The 23,564-nt window shown below is 39.7% G+C and overlaps 1 protein-coding gene across 1 annotated transcript in view; it reads right to left on the reverse strand.

Moving 5' to 3' along the window:
* LOC113021863 (serine/threonine-protein kinase 4-like) overlaps positions 1 to 23,564 on the reverse strand; it is a 46,111-nt gene that overhangs the window by 14,875 nt on the left and 7,672 nt on the right. Inside the window, exons 3-9 of the mRNA XM_026166673.2 lie at positions 22,214 to 22,342; positions 21,069 to 21,183; positions 20,658 to 20,822; positions 20,285 to 20,452; positions 18,716 to 18,853; positions 18,036 to 18,164; positions 17,587 to 17,809 (exon numbers count right to left, since the gene is read on the reverse strand). Of these exons, the coding sequence (XP_026022458.2) occupies positions 17,587 to 17,809; positions 18,036 to 18,164; positions 18,716 to 18,853; positions 20,285 to 20,452; positions 20,658 to 20,822; positions 21,069 to 21,183; positions 22,214 to 22,342 (1,067 nt within the window). The remainder of the gene's footprint in view (positions 1 to 17,586; positions 17,810 to 18,035; positions 18,165 to 18,715; positions 18,854 to 20,284; positions 20,453 to 20,657; positions 20,823 to 21,068; positions 21,184 to 22,213; positions 22,343 to 23,564) is intronic.

The following is a 23,564-nucleotide window of genomic DNA, read 5'->3' on the forward strand; positions in this document are numbered from 1 at the left end:
AAAGTGGGGCTCTGGGAGTTCAAACATGGGGGATGCTGTGGTTTTACAGCATTGTTTTAGTGAACTGCAGCAACACTGGCAGCTGTTAAGATATTTCTGTGACTGTAATTTACATGTACTCCCCTTTACAGACTGCATCCATTCATTTTTCCTCCTTATTTAGAAGCTTTGTAGAAGGAGAAGATCCTCCTACAGTCAGTCACATCAGAAATGGAGACGTGCGAGCATTACTGCGTGCTGACAAAGTGCATAATAATTCAAACTAAGGCAGAGCATTTAGATGCACTAAACTGCTTTCTTTTTGCACTTAGTTTAAAACAATCATTCACTTTACCACAAACTCGTTTTCCTTGTAACTCAGTTTTTCTGGTGATTTAAGTAAAACATTTATAAATGCAAATCAGGATCTGTTCCCGGCAAAAAAGGATTAAAACGGTGCAAACACAAATGTCAGCAAGCATCTGCCCTGCTCAAAGATCCCTGAGTGGATCCATCACCCACAGTCACAGGTTACTGCACTCTAGCCTCAGCATGAACGTGGAGGCATAAAGAGGATTTTCCTTCAGGGATCAATGAAGTGTTCCATTATTAAGGCAGCAATAAGCAGGGAACAAGATTATCATAATATATATGCATTAAAGTGATACCAGTAAGTGACTTGCTCAGGTACTGATGGCTTTACGGCTTTTAAAACTCTGTCAGTGGAAAAAAGATGGCAGAGGCTTTAATGTAACACTATTGAACCAGATAGAGAGAGGAGAGCACCTCCAGATTTTAATGCATGTTACAGGAAGTGCACGGCATGTGATGGAGCCCATTAAAAAAAGCCAATCACTTAGATGAAATATTTTAAGACTTGCTAACGAGTGCTAAATTAATAATAAGCAAATATTAGGGTTTGGAAACTGGATGTTAGGAAAAGGCAAACAAACAACACCCAAGGTTGTGTGTCTTTGTTTTGGAGCGAAGTTTAGGGGTATTTTAGATTTTAGATTTGCCTCAAGTGTTGATTAGCATCTTGTTTCTTTCGAAGCATGAACTGTCTCACTGACATGTCAACAACAACAACAACAACAACAATGACAAAAACCCCAAAAACAAACAAAAAACAATAGCAGCTGTCTATTGTTGACAATATATATAAATAAGTATAAAACCCAGACGAACAGTAAACAGAACAACAGCAGGCTTTTTCCATCAGGCCATCAGACTGCTGAACACGTCATAGACACCTCAGCTTCACTACTGGAACTTCAACATTATGCACTCCATACTGTATATAAATGCCACTTGTTTTGCACATATTCAACTCTGTATATTTTATATATTTTATTATTATTATTATTATTATTATTATTTTCTTTTTTACTATTTAATTTGTAAAAATGTGTATACACACACACACACACACACACACACACACACACACACACACACACACACGTAGGAAAATATTTAGTATACACATCCAGAAATGCATACACTATTATATATTGTACATATATTTATTAGTTTCAGGTTGGCCATTCTTGTATTTTGCTCGTTTGTGTTGTTGTGTTTGCACATCTCTGGTGCTTGTGGGGCTCGCACACAAGAATTTCACTCGCATGTGCTGTGCCAGTGTGCCTGCACATGTGATGTGACAATAAAAGTGATTTGATTTGATTTGATTTAAGAAACACTTGAGGTGATAGCAGGAAACACGTCATGCTTCGATGCCTTTTTCTTTTGTTTTTGGTGCTCATTACAGATTTTCTCCAAAATACATTTACATTTTAGATTACTTCAGTGTAGACTTTTTAAATAGACCTCATCATTTCCAAATTATTTCCATTGCTGTAATGAAAACAATGTTAGCTTGTACTTTTAACGAACCTAACAAAACCTGCCCCGAGACAAGGATGTAGATAACGAGTAATATGGCTCAATTTTGTTATAATTACATTGACCAGTCGGAAAATTCACCCAACCTAAGTAATTTTATAATATACACACTGTGTGCTTTTGAGTGCACGTGCATGGAAAAGTCAGCAGCTACATGGACAATTCCAGAGGAGTTACTGACACGGTTTCTGGTTCACTGAATAAAAATGTCCACACTGTCAATTTTACCCAAGCGAGAGGAAATCAGCGAGTTCATGAGTGTCGTTGAGCGTTTGATTCATGGCTTTAATAAGCTCCTGCGGTCTTTACACACCTACATTATGCACAGATTCCAGTGTGATCAGATAGCACCGCTCTGCTGTGATAACAGAGATCGTTTCTACTAATAATTCTCTACTTTTTAAAAACGCTCCATCAGGTTTATCCTTAAAAAGCTCTTTATGTAAGAAATTATTCACAGATTTATAACAGCACTTGACTTACTGAGCCTCTCCTTTTAGATGTGCTGGAAACTCTGATGTCATAGTAGGAGGACATTAGAGCTGGTTAGTGTGTGTGCGCTCACTTAAATAAATTTATGGACAGCAATTTATTTATTTATTTATTTTTAAATGGGCAAGTAATAACTGGGATACGCTGACTGTGACTCAGGCTTGTTTAATGCTGTAATGGCTGAAGAAATATGTTGATTTTTAACCAGGTGGTTGTGCAGCTTTATGTCACACAGGCTAAAGGTGTGATGTCATGCTGAGACTTTATTTCCTCATATTAATCATCTAAAGTGATTCAAATCTGTTGTTTACTCCCTTTACTGTTTACGGTCAGAGACACACACACACACACACACACACACACACACACACACACACACACACACACACACACACACACACACACACACTTTTCTAGGTGCAGACCAAATAATTACTATAATACATGAAATGTGTCTGCATGACTCCTACAAACTACAGCTGGTGCGCAGCTACACTGCAGAACTCAGAAGGTTCTCATCTACATCAGCGGTCTCCAACCTTTTTTGCGCCACGGACCGGTTTATGCCCGACAATATTTTCAAGGATCGGCCTTTAAGGTGTCGCGGATAAATACAACAAAATAAAACTAGTACCAGTACCGAAAAAAAAGAAGATTTATTCATAACACATGTGAAAAGACCCAGGAAAACAGAGTTAACGATAAAAACGTTAACAAAATAACGCTGAAAACTGATAAAAAACCTGAAAACCATACACTTCACACCTGAGCCTCAACTCTCGCGGCCCGGTACCAAACGACTCACGGACCGGTACCGGTCCGAGGCCCGGGGGTTGGGGACCGCTGATCTACATGACATATGATATATCATCACATTGCCTTACACCCCACCCAGCAATGGGCTAAAATGATTGTTTTTAGCAAATAAACATATCTCATTTCTAACTTTTGTTTTTTCAATGTGAATAAGTATATGCCAATTATTCCACCAACACAGAAAGCAGTACTGCAGCACGGGCATGTATTAGTACTTCTAAATCAATACAGTCACAACATGTTGGAAGATTGTATAGATTTCTATGAAAACTGTTACCAAATGCTGTTTTCCAGTGTAGACGTGATAAACTTGTTGTTTTTCATCCATTTTCAGAATTTTTTGAAAGAACTCTACTAGAGGGAGCAGAAAATAGTTTAAAACTGAATTAATAAAAACTCATTCTCTTAATGTTCTCAAGAAAATATCACTATCTTAGATAAAGGTGTCAGATTCTGATCTGGGTGAGATATGTAAGCTCTTATTGTATTTATTTCCAAGAGCGTCTGCCTCCTTATCACTCAAATGCAACAATGAAGAGGGGAAAAACTTGTTTTTGTCAGAAACAGAAAGGCATCCGGCGATTACCTCCACCTCCACTCAAAGTGTTTTGCTTTCTTTGTAATGGTGACTAATGGCTAACATCGCATCAATAATCTCACTTGGGGCTCCACAGTTTGTTTTCATTCAAGCACAAAATCAATTTAAAGTCTAGTGCCCCCCCTAAAAAGAATTAATGAATGTTCTTCTTCATTTGTGCTGCCGGGTGCCTTCTCTCCCAGATGAAGTTGCCAAGGGCACACACAAAGTCATTGTTTAAGAAAGCTAACCACAGCTACCGACAGCTACCCGCGGGCATGTTGGGAAAAAAACCTCTCCTGATAAGGAATTTTTCAGCATAATGCAGTTCCTCGGAGACCTTTACTCACCTGAGCTGCAGAATGCAACAGGTCTGTATTTAAAACGAGAAATTATAGTAACATTGAATCTTCACACAGTTGTTCTAATTTCCATGAGTGAAGCTTCAGTCTGTTCAAAACCAGCCAGCACTGCACTCGTGGTGTCACAGTTTCACTAAAGTAACATGAAAGCAAACGAAGCATCAGTGAGCCAATTCTAAACAAAGAGGAACAAACACAAAATTAACTACTAATGTTGGCTAACATCGATTAGCTTCCTCCAAACCCAGGTGTTCAACATAAATCCAATGCTCCATGTGTGAGTGGACAGAAGGCTTTTATTGTGAGACATTTGCAGGCATGCAGCTGGATGTAGTGAGGGGGGCAGCCTTTATTTAAAGACATTTACTTCACTCTTGGTTTTCTATTAGAGGAAACACTTTAATCAGATGACAAAAGGTCAGACCCATAAAAATCAATGAGCTAATGTTACTTTGATCCTAGTTTGTTATCTAGTGCTTGGCATCTCCTGTTTGGTAACTTGAGGAATTATCTGACTGGACAAAGACTTTTTCCAGCTGTGCACCACATTCCTGTAAATGGACATGCTGCTTGCAATGCCATGTGGGAGGAAGTATGTTACAAAGCATTCTTTATGTTTTAGACCTTTACTGTTTAGGACAACGTTGGTCCAACTAGTGGGCAATCTCAGCTCTTACTCTGAAAGTTCAGTCGCTGCTGTAAAGCTACACCTGGACCTTCCTGTCAGGTGTTTCCATACCACCTGGCTCACTGGCTGGCCACTCTTATGGCATGTTTATGGTAATATGTCTCATTTACAAGGTGACGGGGGGGGAGACACATTTTTAGACATAAGCTGTAATGGCCGCCGTTTTCTTTGTGAGTATTTATTACACGGCGTGCTGCGGGGAAAAGCCTGTTCTAACGTTTGAGTCTAAGGTTTATTTTTTTGCTTCTCAACCGTAAATACTCTGCATCTTTCACGTGATTCCGTTTATTTTGAAAAGTCTCAACAGGATCTTGAGCTTTATTGTGAAAGGTTTATGTGGAAAATAAACAAGCTGACACGCCGTGGTTTTACCGTCGTTGTTGCTAACGACAACGCATAAAAACAGGCCCTTGTCCGTCCGTAGTGTAGTTGTATTAAATATAAGAGAAAGAGAGAACTTTAAGAAATGAATATAGCCACTACAGTGACCATCAGAACCATGAAAAAATATTGTCGTAAACAGTTTATTTTGCGACACCACAAAACAAACGATAGCGTAAAATGAAACGATAGATGTTTTTATATCGTCATCCATATATATCGTTATATCGAACAGCCCTAATTCCCAGTTACTCTCCAAAAAGTTGATTCTGTTCATCTGGACGTAGCGTTTTGTGGGAGGAACGTTTCGTCACTCATCCAAGTGACTTCTTCAGTGGACGTTCCTCCACTCAACTTAAGCTTAAAACAGCAAACTCCCGAAAAACCACAAAGACATGACGAGGGTAAGTGTTAGACTGCGAGTATTTAAATGTGAGGTTTTCAAACATGATTTTTCACTTTCAAAACTGCAGCCGGAGACGAGAAAAACAAAAATCAAACCAAACACTTGATCTGTGCTCCATCTTTTATGCAGCTGTCCATGTTTGAATGTTTTATAACACCCATTACCCTTACACTTTAACTAAACCACTTTTTTGAGGAGATACTCACACCTAACCTGACCCACACTGTGATCCACATCCAGCTTCTGTGCAACACAGCCTTTTAAATGAGTGAGAGAAACATCAATAATTGATAAAACTGATGACGACACTGGCAGCAAATGAGCAAAACAAGAAGATTTACTTTAAGTATCCCATATTTGGAAAATAATTTTGTTAACAGTTGAAACAACAGTAAAATATAAAGTTTATGCATAATGAAAGTAATATGAAGAGTCAAATGTAGAGATAAAAGTTAATGAATTCTTTTATTTGATCTTTCTCAGCCTGCAGTAAATTTTCTCTCATATTTGTTTGATCAGGAGACACAGGAAACTTATAAAGAGAGCTGAGCGACACAGCAAGAGTCATGACTGGCTTTGTGAGTAATTAATTTGACCAGAGCCGCCGCACCCAGACTCCACACGTCCATCACCTTTAATGAAAAGATTCTTGTGACATTTAGATCTTCCATTTATTTTCTACTTTCTGACAGCAGATGCTGCAGACTGCAGCGGGGGGAAAAAAATGGGGACACTGATCTCTTTTTCCCCCCCTTTACTGGAAGCAACAGCCACCAGAATATTTCATACCAATTGAGCAGCTGATTGAGACATTAAATCTAACCGCTGCACAGACACTGAGCGGCTTGGAGACGCAGCCTGACTGCCCTCAGCTGATGGGGCCTGTACCAAAAAGACAAAAATAAAAGAGTAGAAGAAAAGCATTCTGCCATTACCGTTTGTCACCCACTGACAAGCCCATTATTCTGTCCTCTCTGCTCTGCCACTGATCTGCTTTGCTGTCTGCTGGGTCTTTTCTGACCAATTACATCATCACTGCAGTCGCATCACTGCAGGAAGTCGACATGGTGGCGTTTACTTTGAATTAAAAAGTATAAATAGTGGCCTGGTTTTTATTTTTGTAGAACTTTGTATAAGTTTAACGGTTTAAAGTAAAAAAAATTGGTTTTATTAGAACTTGGATTTCAAGAAGCTTGCTGGGATGTCGGTTTTAGCTGCGCACCTGGGAGGACACCTCGAGCAGGTGGGCTGGTGACATTCACAGGTTATTTTAAGCGACTTTATTTCCTGGATTCTATGCATTTAAAAACAAAACAAAACAACTGTCTATTGCTCATCCTGGGCCGTTTGATCTCAGTAAATCAGATAACAGGGTGTGGCAAGGTCTCACTATGGGTTCACCCAAAACCTTGGCTGAGAGTGACTCGTTAGGTAGAGGATCAATAGGGGTCCATGACCCTATTGGGGACACTCCCAATCTGGGACTCTCCACCAGACGCTCTCAGTACTGAAGAAACTTCTCGGATGAAACGTCTTCAAGAAACTTTTTTCTTAGACTACGATGATCTGGATGACTGAGAACCTTCACAGACAACCCAAAGTTCTGTCTGCCTGTGTCCCTTTTCTTTGGGGAAGTGACTCGCCAGTTCAGAACCAGTAAACTTAATAACCTCAGACAAGTTTATGCTCAAGTTTGAAACTTTTTGCATATCTAAAACAGATCACATTAGGGTTGTGCAAATGGATGATGATTACGGGGACTGATAAAGGTCAGAGCGATCACCAAAAGCTCATTACTCAAATACTGTTTTCCTATTCCATCCATATGAAATTCATATTAGCCTACAGACAATATGCTTTTCTGCAGTTTCATGCCATCAAGTCTGAGCATGCACAACAGTTAACAGAAGCTTTTGATTAGGAGAAGAAACCAGCACCACAAACACCTGCTGGCGTAGCCGGCGATCCGTATGGACATATGTCACATATATCCATGTTTTGGGGTGTTGGATCATTAGAATTAACAGCTAAGGCTGCAGTCTTTAACCTACAAGTTTAGGAAAATACAGTTTCAATTTAAAGCCAAGGAAGTGCGTTCTACGACTTTCCACAACAAAATTAAACTTTAATAACACAAAGAGCTGTGAGAGATGAGCAGGTTTAAAAAGCTCTTCTGTCTTTTTAACGAGGATCCGTAAAGAGAAGGTGGAGGAAAATGCACTGCCCTGCTCATTTTAAGAGTACAGAGTTTACTGTGTGATGGCTGTGAGTTGCTATATTAGAAAATGTTAGCGACATTAGAGAACACTGTCACAGCTCAGAGTTAGAAAACTCTATTTAAATAATTTAATGGCGCAGACTACATCCACTTCAGATGACAAATGGAAAGCCTGAATCGGTCTCAGATCACACTGCCAGCCACTCTGCATGTTTGCATGAGAGAGACAGAGGGAAAGAGACCAATGTCAGAACTTGCCACATGTTCCCATTTTGTGTCTCTGCGTTATGGTCGAAGAGCACAGACTACATCTTTATAGCTTCATACTTGTCTCATTAAGAAATATCAAAGGAGATTAAGGTTACTTTCTGACATAAAATCAGAGCCTGTGGTTAGAATATTAGTTGCAATTAATGCGTTGCACTTGCATGCTTCCTCCAACCAGCTAATTTAAAGTCAACATCATCTCTGCCTGTACTGTAGTGCAGACTTGGGAGGAATTTATTGAAATGTCTGTCAACTAAATCTACTTCGAATATCGATGGTCCTGCAAAGAGCTCCTAAAACAGGGAGGTTTTATGTGTACAGATGTGGCCATAATCACCACTTACAAGATGAGTGCCAGGGATTAATGCACTAATTCAGTATCTGATCACATCTGAAACACAATCTCCTCTGAAATAATGTCTCCTCCTGCTCCTCAAGTTACCATGTGAATAATGGACAGAAAAGTGTCTCTGCAGAACAATAAAACGGCTCAGTGAATCTCACCTTTGGCTTTATCATTTTATCTCAATATTATACAATTTGTGTGACCTTTGTCCACCAAAATCCTCTTCTGGGTCAGATTTTGTCAAGTTATTGATTTGATTTTTTATTGATTAGCATTCAAATATCTCAGTGAAGACAGAACAAAGATCTACCACAAAGCAAGAAAGCATGAGACAAGGCTAATCAAAAGGTATTGGCTGAAGCGTATGCTTATTACGCCAACCCTTTTAACAAAAGATCTTTTTGCATGCAGCTCCTCAGGGCTCGAAGCAAAGACTAAAACAAAGCAAAAACAAAACAAACAAACAAACAAGAAAAAAAACAAACAAAAAAAACCAAAACTTTCCATCACACAAGTAACTACATCAAAGCAAAAGAACCAAGAGTTTTGGTTTTTTTGCTCTTTTCATTCTTGATTTATATATTTTTCTAATACTCTATTTTTAAACATGTTTTTAAACAAGGAAAATGAACTCCACCTTTTTAAATCACTGTCATAACTATTCCACAGGTTAACTCCTCTAACAGAAACACATCTCTGCTTTATATTTGTCCTTATCTTGTTTTTTTTTAAAGAAATCTGTTCCCCTTAAGTCATATTGACTCTCTCTGACTTTGAACAGCTTCTGAGTACTGGGGCAAAGCAAGTTATTTTGTGCTTTATAATTATCTGTGCCATTTTATATTCAACTAAATCATAAAATTTCAGGGTATTCAGATTAATAAACAAAATGTTAGTTGGTTCTATATAGTTTGATTGGTTTATAATTCTTATAGCTCTTTTTTGTAACTTGAAAATATGAAGAGTGTTCGTTTTATATGCATTAGCCCATATCTCCAGACAGTAAGTCATATATGGAAGCAACAGAGTACAATAAAGTGTGTATAATGATTTTTTGTTCAGGACATGCTTTGTTTTATAGAGAATATCGATGGTTTTTGACATTTTTGTTTTCACATGGTTTATATGAGACTTCCAACTCAGCTTATCATCAATTATCACGCCAAGAAATTTATTTTCGTACACTCTTTCAATTTCAATTCCATTAACCCTTATTTTAGATACATTTTTCATTTGTCTAGTGCCAAAAATAATCATTTTGTTTTCTTTATATTTAATGATAACTTATTTACATCAAACCAGTTTTTTAATATATTTAACTCCTTTTCCGCTGTAGTCAGAAGCTGTTCTAGGTTTTTACCTGAGCAGTACAGAGTGGTATCATCAGCAAACAATACACATTTTAACAGTTTGGAAACACTAGATATGTCATTTATATATAATATAAATAATTTAGGGCCCAGCACAGAGCCCTGAGGAACACAAGTTACCTTCAACTGCTTAGATTTTACATTATTGAATTCGACATATTGATATCTTTCATCCAGGTAACTTTTCATCCACTTGTATGCTAACCCTCTTATGCCATATCTCTCTAGTTTATTCATTAATATAGAATGATCAATTGTATCAAACACCCTTTTTAAGTCTATAAAAACACCAACAGTATATTCCTTATTATCTATAGCATTAGATATCCCTTCTACAAGTTCCATCACTGCCATCGAAGTGGACCTTTTCACTCTAAAGCCATATTGGTTATCACTTAGGACAGGGGTCACTAACAGGCGGACCGGGGTCCGAGTCCGGACCCAGTCGCCATCCTATATGGACCTGGACCTATAGTTAACAAAATATTAAATTATATTTAATTTTGACGGGGCGATTCAATTTTAAGCGGTAACCTTACATTGTATTAGACCAGGGAACATGCTGTATTAGACCAGGGAACATACTAACCAATTGTGTGCGAGTTACGCCACCCACGTGACACTACTTAGCCAATCACATCTGCGCATTCAAGGCGATCGCAACGCTGAGTGCAGACACAGACAGACAGAGGAAAGACATGGTGAGAGGTGAATGACAAGCGAGACGATTAACGATACAGTGAGACAAGACGTGAGCGGGAGTCACAAGAGGTAAAACAACTATGGCGCTTTCAAAAAAGAGAAAAGTAGACACCGAAAATAGAACTTTCAAGACTGAATGGACTGACGCATATATGTTCATTCTTCCGGCCGCAAGCAGCAAACCAGTGTGTCTCATATGTTCAGAAACCGTGGCACTGATTAAAAGTGGCAATGTCAAACGCCACTATGAGACAAAGCTTTTGAACAATCATACCCACCCAAGTCTGAACTCAGGTCCCAGAAAATTAGCAGTCTCAGAGCCCAATATGATCAGTCCACAAGGATCTTAACCAGTTCTTTCACCGCCCAACAACGTGCTCATGAATGTTCCCTCAGAGTTGCTTGGATTTTAGGTCAACACAAAAAGCCCTTTGCAGGTGTTGTCAAAGAGTGCATGAGTGCAGTAGCAGAAACATTACTTGAGGGTAAACAAAAAGAAGAGCTTCATGACAAAATAAAGCAAATACCTATGTCAGCATCAACAGCCACAAAGAGAAGTGAATTATTAGCTCAGGATGTGCTATCCCAGCTGGAAGAAGCTATTCATAAGACACCATGTGTAGGCTTGGCTGTAGATGAGTCCACTGATGTGTCTGACAATGCTCAGCTGTTAGTTTATGTAAGGTTCTTCAACAATGATAAGAAAGAGTTCTGTGAAGACCTGCTAGGTGTAACTTCCCTTCACAGCACTACAAGAGGAGAGGATATTTACCTGGCCATTAAGGAAATGTTAACAAAGCGAGGAATAGAGCCAAACCAAGTGGTTTCAATAACCACAGATGGAGCCCCTGCTATGATGGGGAGAGAGAAAGGAGCTGTAGCAAGAATGAAAGAGGACAATCCCGAGCTAATCTCTTATCATTGCATTATTCATCAGTCAGTGTTATGCTCCACCCTGTCAGACGAGTATGCTGAGGTGATGAAAACAATGATGAAAATGATAAATTTTCTCAGGGCATCTTCTTCTTGTCAGCATCGCATGCTCAGGGAATTTCTCAGAGAAGTTGATGCACACGCTGATGATCTTCTGCTTCACAACAATGTGAGATGGCTTAGCAAAGGCAGGGCATTGGAGCGATTTTGGTCCATCAGAAGTGAAGTAGCAGCTTTCTTGGAAGAGCTGGAAAGTCAAAAAGCAACAAACTTTTCTCTCTTTTTAAATGATGGGAAAAACATGGATATTGTGGCCTTTTTGGTTGATATCACTTCACACCTGAATGAACTGAATTTGAAGCTGCAGGGCAAGGACAATTCAATTTGTGAACTGATGACAGCTGTCCGCTGCTTTCAGAGGAAACTTGAAGTGTTCAAAGAAGACCTGCAAGGAGACTATGCACACTTCCCAACAGTGAAGGAACAGGTTCAGGGACAGAGAGATGTGTCCTCTTTTGTTGACTTTGTTGATAAGCTGATTGAAAACTTCAGCAAACGTTTTGATAGCTTCAGCTTTGGACAGCAGCTCACCATGTTCATAAAGAACCCATTTGCCATCACTGATGTCAGAGGGTTCTCAAAGGAAGTCACACAGCACTTCAAGTGGGCAAATGCTGGGCCTCTTCAAATGCAACTAATTGATCTCCAAGCAGATGTGGCCCTGAAAGAGCAGTTTGGAAGAACTGAACCTGCCACTTTCTGGCCCCAATTGGTCTCTGAGACAGCTTTCCCAAATCTGAGGAAAGTAGCCCTGTACATCTTGACCATGTTTGGCTCCACATACAGCTGTGAGGCAGCTTTCTCCACAATGAACATAATAAAAACTAAATATCGTTCCAGGATCACCAATGAGCACCTACACATGTGTATGAGAATGGCCCTGACACCATTCCAGCCCAGATTTAAAATCCTAGTAGAGCGAACTAAAGCTCAGTTCTCTCACTGAACAACAGAAAGTTGGGACGTGGAATATAAGGGGGTGAAATAAAGAGAAACTGTAAAATTGTTAAAATGTTTTGATGTTATCTGTTGAAAATGTATTGAGACTGTTTAGTCGAGATGTAAAATGTAAAGAAAAAGGGAAACTTTTTTTTTCTGAAATTAAGCACTTTGTTTTAAGATGCACAATTTAGCCATTTTATTTATTTTCTCTAATTCATTTTAAACAGCAGCCCTATTTCTAATGTAGGCCTACTGTGTGTTTCAGTGTTAACAATAAATTTTGTTGAAATGTTTTAACTTGTATTTTCATTGATTTGACAGTCTATTGTTCATACGTTCAGATATAAATTAAAAAAAAAAAAAAAAGGTTGCTTCTCTATCACAATCATAACGTAAGTTAGACATTATGATGTCCCGGACCTCTGCTTGAGAAGATTTTCTCCAACTGGACCTCCTCAAATTTTAGTTTAATACCCCTGACTTAGGAGATTATGCTTCTCAATATATTTATTAAGTCTATATTAAGTCGTTATTATTTCTTGACTCTGGAATTTCTTTTGCTAAATTAAAGCCAACATTTACAAAGAAATCATTAAATTCATTTGCAATGTCTTTAGTTTTATCAAGCACAATATCTTTATCTTTTTTAAAATAACCTGGATAATTCTTATTTTTTGAGCCCTTTTTGATTATACTGTTTAATATCCTCCATGTTTCTTGTGTGTTACTTCTACTCCAATAATTTGTGCTAATATTCTTTCTTACTTGTTCTTATAATATTTACTAATCTATTTTTATATAACTTGTACTTTATTTCAGCATCTTTTGTCCTCTGTTTTATGAATCTCTTATATAGATTATTTTTCTTTTTACATGCATCTTCTATCCCCTTTGTGATCCATGGCTTATTTGATCTGTGATGCTTTCTAGTGATTTTCATTAAAGGACAATGTTTTTCATATAGTGAAATTACAGTTGATAAGAATGCATCATATGCACTATTTGAATCTTCATTTGCAAAAACCTCATTCCAATTGTGTTCCTTTAAGTCCACCTGGAGGGCAGTAATGACTCTTGTTGTTCTATGTCGTATCATATCAAATATTTGATTCTTTTGTTTAGTTTTAATCCCAAAATAATTTTGAAAATTTTAAATTTACGATCTAACTACAAAGTTAGATCGTAAAAATTGCAATATTTCTACCAGTTTTTCCATTTAAATGTAGATCTGGCTGAAACTCTACGAGGTTTTCTGTCCCGTACAGTTTTCAGGAGATGAGTTTCTAATCCGGATTCTAGTCAGACACAGTTAAGGGCTAATCACTGCAAATTAAAATTCCTTTTATTTTTCAGTAGCATTAGGGAGGATCAATAACTGATCTAATATCTCATCTTGATCTTCAGGGCCCCTTCAGCATCAGACCACAGTCATTAGCTTGGGACACACACAGGCACCCTCTGAGGAGCACATTAAAGACAAGAGAAAAAGGCACACTCGCGCGCGCACACACACAAACACACAACTGAAGGACACTGGAGTTGTAATGCAATTATGAATTCGAAATGTTCCAGTGTTAATGCAGTTTAAACCGCTGCCTGTGGAGATCCATACTAACCTGATATCAGGACGTCTGACCGGAGACACACAGTGTGTGTGTGTGTGTGTGTGTGTGTGTGTGTGTGTGTGTGTGTGTGTGTGTGTGTGTGGCAAGGTTTTTCTGCGCAGTGTACCAGGAGCACGGAGAAAAGTCGTCGTACCATAGGCACGAGAAAAGTTGTCGTACCATAGGTACGAGAAGTGTGTGTGTGTGTGTGTGTGTGTGTGTGTGTGTGTGTGATGGAGACTCAATAAATTCACAGTGGCGTTGTGGCAGTGTACGTCTGTACATCTGGTCTCATATGAGAGTGTGGTGTCTTGCATTAACAGTGACTGTGAGCATCAGTGTGTCAGTCCAATAAAGCCTGTTACTCCAAGTCTTCAACAGTTAAGCCCTCAAAATAATTCAAATTACACCTGAAAGTCGACTTCTGGTGTCATAGTAAACAGCACGTGGTGGACAGCGTTGTTTATGATGAAACAGCCAACCATGCCGTTACTGTGCGGGTCAAATATAGACCGTTTATTTCTGTAACTACGTGTGGTTGGCAGTCAGAGCAGTTCCAGTTTCTTGAGCTTGTGCAAAAATACCAGCAGTAAAAATCTATTTCCCTTTTGAACTTCAGTTAAATTCTCTGCACAAACAGCCCCTCGCTCTTATTCGTCCATCCATTTTCTTCCACCTGGAGGCCAATTTCATTCACACCTATGGACAATTTAGAAACACCAACATGCATGACAGTGGGGGGGGGGAGTCAGAGTCCCCATGTAGATATACAGGCCCACGGCAGGCCAGGGGATTCAAACCAAAGACCTCCTTGTTGTGAAACGACTGCACACATTAACTCTTGCAAACAGATAATGTTAATTTGGTAGTCGTCTTTGCTCTAGACATGAGCTGAGATGATAGAGATGAGTTGCTGTAAGTGAGTTTGGGCTTTTATAGAGCAGTGAAATGCACAAAATAAAAACTATTAAAGTCATTTAACCTGAGATCCATCAACATTACACTGCCTTTTATTTATGTTCCTGTTGTGGGAGGTCAGAGTCTGGACTGAGATGGCTCACAGACTAGCTTTGGCCTTTGGGTTGTATGTCGCTCATGTGAGTATATCTGAATCTAAAAGGTCTATTTCTCCACAGATGGTGGTTCCAGATTACTTTGGTTTTTTTCTCATCAGGGCACTGGAGAATTGCAAACTGGTCCAGTGAGCACCTGAATGCTGCCGGTTCGTGTCAGTGGTAGTAAATGTGGCCAGCGCTCCCCTGGTTTGAAAGTAACTCTCATTAGATGAAGTGTAGGAGTTGTGATATTTGGCCACGAACCTCCACAGTAGCTTTATTTTCATCAGAGCGTATTCTGGCTGCATATTACTGGAGTCACGCAGAGCTAAAGCAAATATACACTCACGCACACGTCAAGCGTCAGCGTGCTCAGTGTCTCATTGGGGTTAATTCTTTGCGTATAAAAACAAACATAAAACACGCCCACAGACCGCCAGCACTGATCAACTCAGTCCAACTCTTATTGAGAATCTGTTCCAAAGCACCAAATACAGCCAACGCTTCAGCTCCCACACAGTCGACAGACGCCAACAGACCGATGCAGCACCAACACATCCCTGAAAGACACTCCAGCAGGTCTGATCTTATTCATCTTTTTGTTCTAACTCTTTGCCCTCTGGTTTTGTTTCTCTCAGGTGAACTGAGTCTGGTCCCTCAGGTTATGTCAATTAAAGGTTATAGCAAAGCTTTTGGGGGAGCGCACAGGCAATGCTTGAATGGCTTAAGGTTTACTTCAAAGGTAACTGAAACAAAAACATACAGAATCAGTCAAATCAGACAAGAAGAGAAAAATTTGTGATTTTCCCCTAAAAGTTACACATTTATTAAACACGCAGCTTCACATAATTTTGCCTAAACAGATCAATCCAGAGCATCCACATGATTAATGCCCATGCCTCCTCCCACCAGAGGACTGCACAAACAGGAAGCTAATGAATATTCTGAATAGATTGCCGGGAATAAAATATAAATACATTTACCTACATTGACTGGCCCAATAAAACAATAGATATACCTGCCACCACACAGCTGAAGCTGTAATAAAACATCTCCTGCAGCCACACAACTGGCCGTTGATTGGCTCCCTGGATGCAGAGGTGGGCCAACTGCCAAGAATCGCACTACATAATTGTTCTACTTCTACTCGTGGTTATCTGAGTGCCACGTGTCTCTCATATATTTTCACAGGTTATATAAAGAGACAAGAAATAAAGCAGAACTACATTACCCAGAATCACACGTGACCATACAAAGTGTTAGTGTTCAGGACATCACTGCTGCTAACATCACACACACTGAGCCATTAGAAAAATCACCGGTGTATAAATCAAACATGGAACAAACTCTGCTGTTACTATTCGAGGCCTCTGCTGACACGCATCCCGCCCGAGTTCACCAGCAGCAAGTTCGTGCTTGTAATTTAGGAATTAACGGACACACCCAGAATTAGGAGGAAAGTCACTGTGGTACGGGAGTTCAAGCCTCTGGAGGAAACATCCTCAGTAACACCGACACACACAACACAGTGAACCTGTCGGTTCACAGCTCGGGCACAGTCTGCCCCCTCGTGGACAAATTAAACACTACAGCTGCATCTTTGGATATTATGGCTAAAAAATGACTGCGTTGCACCTGCAGTCATTCCAGCCTTTGAATATTCTGAGCTTTTTGTTTCAATTTCAAGCATTTTGCATGTTCTGCAGAACAATGCATATACCTGAAGGCATTATTAGTTTCATTGTTGGTTCAGTTATAATGTGTGGTATTTGTCTGATAGATATCCCAGTGTCAGTAAACATGCACCAAAGCTCAGGCTTGTTTTCTTTAGTTTTGTAAGTGGCCATTAAAATCTCTGTTTTTATTTCGGTTTTGTTTGCACACATAGTTCAGCTCACTCAATTCTCTGTCATAATCCCGCTGGCCTGTCACAGAGGTAGAATATCACACAGTGCATGTCCATGAACACGGTTCTGAATGTCTCGATCTTATTATTCTAACCCTGAGTGCATGAAAGAGAGGGATGACGTGACGCTGATCCTGTCTGTTTAAAAATAATGCCAAAGCACGTCATCATCTGGTTCCTCTTACATGTTTTCCAGTAAACTGAGAGCTAATTTATCACTGCATTTATCAGGCACAGCTCCACAAATGTACGAGCACATTTCACTGTAGCTAAAAACACACTGAGGAGTGCAGAGCAAACACTTACCCAATTTAAATATTTAGATTTCAGCACTGAGAAGTCACTCGACTAATCTCCAATTCATTCTGCAGCGAGACAACCAGCTCCTCAAAGCCAAAAATCACAGAGAAGCAACACTACTACACTACTACTATTATACTACTACTACTACTACTACTACTACTACTACACTTTGTATAAAGTTAACTTTGATTACGATCAGAGGCCAGAATTTAGTTGATTTTGCAGCCCTCATCGATCACTTCAGCACGCATGTCATGTGTTTAGAGGGACTTACTTTTCATAGTGCCAGCATCTTCGTCATCATCATCGTCCTCGTCATCATTAGAGTTGATGACCATGGTGCCCAGCTGTGACTGCAAGGTTCCCGTGTCATCGTGTTCAATCATTGTTCCTGCGGAGCTTCCAAGAGAACTTCCTAAAGAACCGGCAGCCCGGATGGTTCCTGAGTCACCCGTACCTGCCCGAACCATCGTCCCCTGGTCAACCTCATCTTCATCCTGAAACACAGAGGCAGAGGGCAGCGTGATTTAATGCTCTCCAACGGCAGTTACAATATCCAGAAAGGACATGTTTATAAATATGAGGCTGTGTTTAGCTTTGGAAAGTTAGAAATCAAAAGCTCGTCAAATACAAAAACACTCGTAAGTTAACGTCTTCTTTTGTTGCAGTAACTTAAAAGCTGTAAATGCTATCCTATTGATATTTAAGTTGCTGAGTCTGTACCGAATTCTCATCGTCGTCTGCATCCTGCTCTCTTTGTTCTTCCTCCTGTCTCTTCAGTTTGATCTCCATGGCGTCTGTGATCAAAGCTCTGAGGATGGAATTGGGCTTGGCCGATTTAATAAACGGATGCTGTCGAGGAGAAAGACACGTAACGCTCAAACCAAACGTTTATGGGTTTTGACATTAGTTACAATTAGAAATGATCCATGAAAGCTAAAGCATGACCACAATAGCAAATATTACAGCAAATACTACGATTATGTAAAAAATACTACTATAATATGATGTATTAAACTGAAATTCCAGCCAGCAACAAAACAAAATAAAATGAATGGTTAAGTGAAGCTGTCCACTAAAAGACAATATCAAAAAAATAAAGCTCATTAATGTAAAAAAGAAAATATTCAAAAATCAAATCAAAAAAATTTAAAAATTTAAAATAAAAATACATTTGATTTGAAAAAGTTAAAGAGCAGGTCACACAATAAAACAGAAATAAAAATAATAAACAGATTAAAAAATGAGCACATTTTTTTTTAAATAGTTATTACCTCATTTACATAGTGTGGCTTTAATAATTAAAAATCTAATTTAAAGATATCTAAAGGTTTGAATGTTTTCTGATCACACGGTCATCCACGACACTCGGTCTGTTGTCAGTTACAGGATTGCTTCGTTACCTGTAACAGCTGTGTGGCCGTAGCTCTGTTTTCTGGGTTCTTCACTAAACACTGGCTGACAAAGTCCCGGAAGCTCGGAGACCACAGATCCGGGTTCCGAAAGGTTGGGGGAGGGTTTGTGGGAATCATGAAGATGGCCTGGAAGAGGAAACAGTTCAGCACACTGAAGGCAAAACCAGCTAACCATCACTGTTCAGCTAAATACAGTAATTTATGTCACACTCCTTCGTTTCCTCTCTTTGTCTTCTCTTACACACACATACAGCTGTTATTATTTACATACTAACATTTTTGGGGCTTACACACACAGTGCAAACACACTTGCACTGCTTTCTACTAGAGATGTAGAAAGCAGCTGGTATCTGTATTTGTATTTGTTGAGGGGGGAAGTATTTGTACTTGTATTTGTATTCAAGTAAAATTCAAAAAAATTTGCGTTATACTTTTAATTAACGTAATAGAATTAAAGAATACTTGCACTATCCTTTATAATCATTATGGATATGCAATATTAGTTGATGTTTTTCCATAAATCCAGCAATGAACATGTAACAAGGAACGTCATTGAAAAGAAAATAACATAACAGCCATTACCTCATCAGTGGTCAAACCAACAACTGATAAAATACCATTATGAACATTATGAACCCACCACCACCCGTCCTGTTGGAGGAGACTGAACAGACAGCGAAACTGACTTGCAGGGGCAGAACATGGCTGTGATGATGAATTGGTGCTTGTGGGGGGGTTGGCAGACAGTGCCAGGAGAGGATGCTTTAAGTGCATGTGATTACGCATAACAGATGTTGACAGATGTTTGATATGTGTGCCTCTGCTGATCTGACTTTTGCACACATTACATATCACTTTGGTTTCATCTGCAGCACTGACTGAATGCTTCCACACAGAACTTGATCAAGTTGTTTTGGCTGGTGGAGGACCAAGAGGTGGCTCAGCAGCAGCCACACTCTTTTCTATTTTGTTGCCCAAATCCATGTGGGGAGTTTCAGCTAAGTTCATGCGTGACGGGAAGCTATGCTAAGGTTAATTAGGTATAGTAACTTAAACGTATCATATAACTCCCACAAGTGCATACAATTTGACACAACTACACAAGCATCGTTTTAACCTTTTAAACCAAACTTTAATGTTACTCTGTCAACAGCCTATTTTTAAATGACCGAGCTAACAAAGCTACGTAAACAGAGCGAACATGAGTTAAAGTTACCATTGAGAGCACTGACTGCAGTCGTCAGTAATGCAGCGTAATGGAATAATCTCTCAATCTTCGCAAAAGTTATAAACTGCCTCCGGAACCCAGTTAAGGTACAAAGAAATATATTCAACAAAAATAGTGACGCAGTTCAGCCTTTTTTCACTCAGCCGAGCCTCTCTGTCAGTCACCTCTTCCATTCACTCATCCGGTCGTGCACTGCGGTCTCATAAGGAAACTCAGCTTTTTGAAATAAAGTTTTTCTTGTTCCCGAATACAAATATTTTTTCAAGTATTTGTTCAAAATAAGTATTCGTAAAAAACACGTGATTTGTGGACTATAACACGATCCGTACCCTCATTGGGTGTATGTCCGCGTAGGGTGGCTTGCCCTCAGCCATTTCTATAGCTGTTATTCCCAGAGACCAGATATCTGCCACACAGTTATATCCGATCTCCTGTATGACTTCTGGAGCCATCCAGAACGGCGTGCCGATGACAGTGTTTCGTTTCGCCATCGTGTCCTGATGAAGGATGGAGAGAAAATAACATAAAGTAAAGCATAGAAGGTTAAAGCTTCTACAACATTCAAAGGGCAGATAGCATCTTTATTCAGTTACTGGTGTTTAATTGTGTTTTCTTTCTATATTAAACCAGATATAACAAAACATTTAAAACACATCAAACATACATCATATGCATTTACAGTAGCAGATTGATTTCTCTTACTGTGAGCTGTCCAGCAACTCCAAAGTCGGCCAGTTTGGCCTGACCCTCCGAGTTCAGCAGGATGTTGCCTGCTTTGATGTCTCTGTGGATCTTCCTCATGAAGTGAAGATACTCCAGACCTTTCAGAGTGGACTGAAGGATGGTGACTATCTCCTCTTCTTTGAGCTACAAGGCAAACGCAAGTAACATTAATTAGATTCATGTATGCAAAGCAATGTTCAAACAAGACGTAGCACTGATGTGGAGGAGGCACATCTAAATATTCTTAAACTGAAACCGTAGAGATGCATCAGACTAACATTCATTTATCGAAAACCTTGAAGTCGTGCAGAAGCCTTACACACACACGCTGTGCTCCATGCAAACTACATGTGAGTGAGTGTGTGCGTGTGTGTCTGGGTGTTACATTACCGTCTTGTTACGTATTCGGATGATATCCGATACGGACCCAGCGCCACAATATTCCATGACGATCCACAGGTCTGTGTTTTTGAAGTAGCTGCCATAGTAGCGCACCACGTGGGGACTGAACACAGGGACATCGGTGAGTCAGACCACATTCATCCATTTATTTCAGGATGTTTGAGATTCAATGTGTTGCTTTTATGCTCAGTCAGGCTACGATTCTCTCCCTGATGAAACTTATTTCCTAAAGTTGAGCTCAACATTAGCAGGAGACCTTATGAAACGGCCAGCTCACGTCTGAGTTGTGGTGCAATCACACAGGGGTGAAGTGAATTTACAGACATCTGTGGTTAGTTTCAGAGTGTTTGTTCAAGTTTAGTTATTATTGTTTCAAAGTGTTTAGTGTTGTGCTAACTCACAATGGACTAAAACTACCACAGAACCTCTGAGGTTGATGAAATATTGTAATAGTTATTTTGTTACTACATGTAATACTTTACTGATCTCACTATTTTTCTAGTGGAAATCACAGTTTGTATTATCTGCAGATCAGCAGACAGAGTGCAGTAGTACAGCATCCCCAGGCCCTGATGAGGTTTGTGAGTCAAAGTGAAAGTGTCGCTCACGTTTGAAGAACACTCTGGAACTTCTGGTACTTTGTCTATTTATAGCTGCTGCAGCAATGAATGAAAAACCTCAGTAAACACTTTTATATGACAGACTCTGCAGGTCTGGTACACTTCCCAGTGAGAAACAGACCATAATAATGTGTTTCCCCTGGAGAATTATATAACAGTCAGTTGGTGTGGAGGTGGGGCTGTCACCTTATGGGAAAGCCCCCCCAGAAAAACTTAATGAAACTTTCTAAATGTTTCCGCAGAGGCTGAAATCACTTACTGTAAATGTTTCGAGTATCTGCTTCACTGCTTTTCAGCAATTTAACCAAACATCTACGCCCACACTTCTCTTACGGGGGACTTTTTTTAATCCAGTTTGAGGTCGTGTGTAATTACAGGGCGGAAGGACGTGTGCAAAAGATGAGCGGCAAAACGCTGACCACACAAAACACCAAGTCACACCAGTGATGCTCTTACTGCCTTTGGGTTTTTCTTATGTTTCATGGCACGGATCGAGTTCAGTAACGCATGTACCTGTTACACTGCTGCATGATGGAGATCTCCTTGATGATCTCTTGCAGATCAGACTCCACAGGAACTTGTTTGATGGCTACGATCTCCCCAGTTTCTTTATAATGAGCCTTAAATACGCAGCCGTAAGACCTGCAGGAACACAAAGAGAGGCTTAACATGTTCTTTCGGCTGTTAATGACTGAGATCAATGAGCAGATAGTTGTTATCTCCAAGTTTAACCAAACAGTATCGAGCCACACCCAAGAGTTGGTGAGGCTGCTCGATTATAACAGAATTTAAATGATTTTCATCAACTTAAACACAGACAGTTACTGAACTTATAAACTTCATTTTAACAGATTACATTTACTGAAAAAGGAGAGAAGCCTTTTTCTTTTTCAGTCTAAGGGATGCTCGTCTGTCCGTGCTGGCCTTTACAGCAGGATGTGTGAAGGTGCACAAAGCAGTAAAAAAGCAGAAGCTGTGAGCTCAGGTGCCTCGGAGGACCTGCATGACGGCCAGCAGGTGGGCAACAGCGGCCCTATATAAGTCATAATGTCCGAGTTCCCAGTCGGGTTTTTAAAAATGGAACGATCCCTCAAGTTGGATTTCCAACTCGGAAAGTCAGAGGAGCCCCACGAATCCTGAGTTAAGGATCCAACAGTGGATGGAAAATAGTCAAAGCTAATCTGTGCTTTATTAATATTGATCTGTGAATAGCTGTAACGTGCTAAGAAGCAACAAATCCTCTTTTTCCTGCTTTTCCAACCGTATTACTGGAACTCACTCAGCTCTGAGGTGAAAGACGCTGAGCGATCTAGAGACAAACGCACCTGTTAACGATCTTTCCACAGGTCTTCCTTCAGAAACCTTATAACTTTTTCTTTCCCTAGATAAACTCTTTCTTTCAGTCATCTTGTACTGCGCTTAACTAGACAGCAAGTGAAAAGCACGCCTCTGTATAGGAGAGCGGTGGGCTTCATTTCTAACATTGGAAAAATATGAGAGGGTTGTAGCAAAACTGAATAGAAACTGTGAACCTTTTATCCTGATTATTTTGTTTTCACAATCGCTGGAAACCAAAATTCAAGTAACCGTCTAAGAAGAGGTCCTTCTTCTCTTTCTCCACTGAAAAAAGCCCTCGGGGGGGTTCCCACACTTAAAGGTGTGGCCTCCCAAAAACTGTCTGCGAGTTCCTGCAGTGGAAAGACTTCACAGACACATTAATTAGTGACTGATGTCAATAGTAAACATCAGTGTACTATTCAATTTATTTCATTACTTTCCCACCAACAGTTTTTCTCACTTTGACAGATGAAGCAAGAGTGAGAAAAAGCTGTGATATGAGCATGAAAGAAAACGGGTATGAAAA

Source organism: Astatotilapia calliptera, chromosome 5 (genome assembly GCF_964374335.1).
Source record: "Astatotilapia calliptera chromosome 5, fAstCal68.1, whole genome shotgun sequence".
Classification (NCBI taxonomy): Eukaryota; Metazoa; Chordata; class Actinopteri; order Cichliformes; family Cichlidae; genus Astatotilapia; species Astatotilapia calliptera.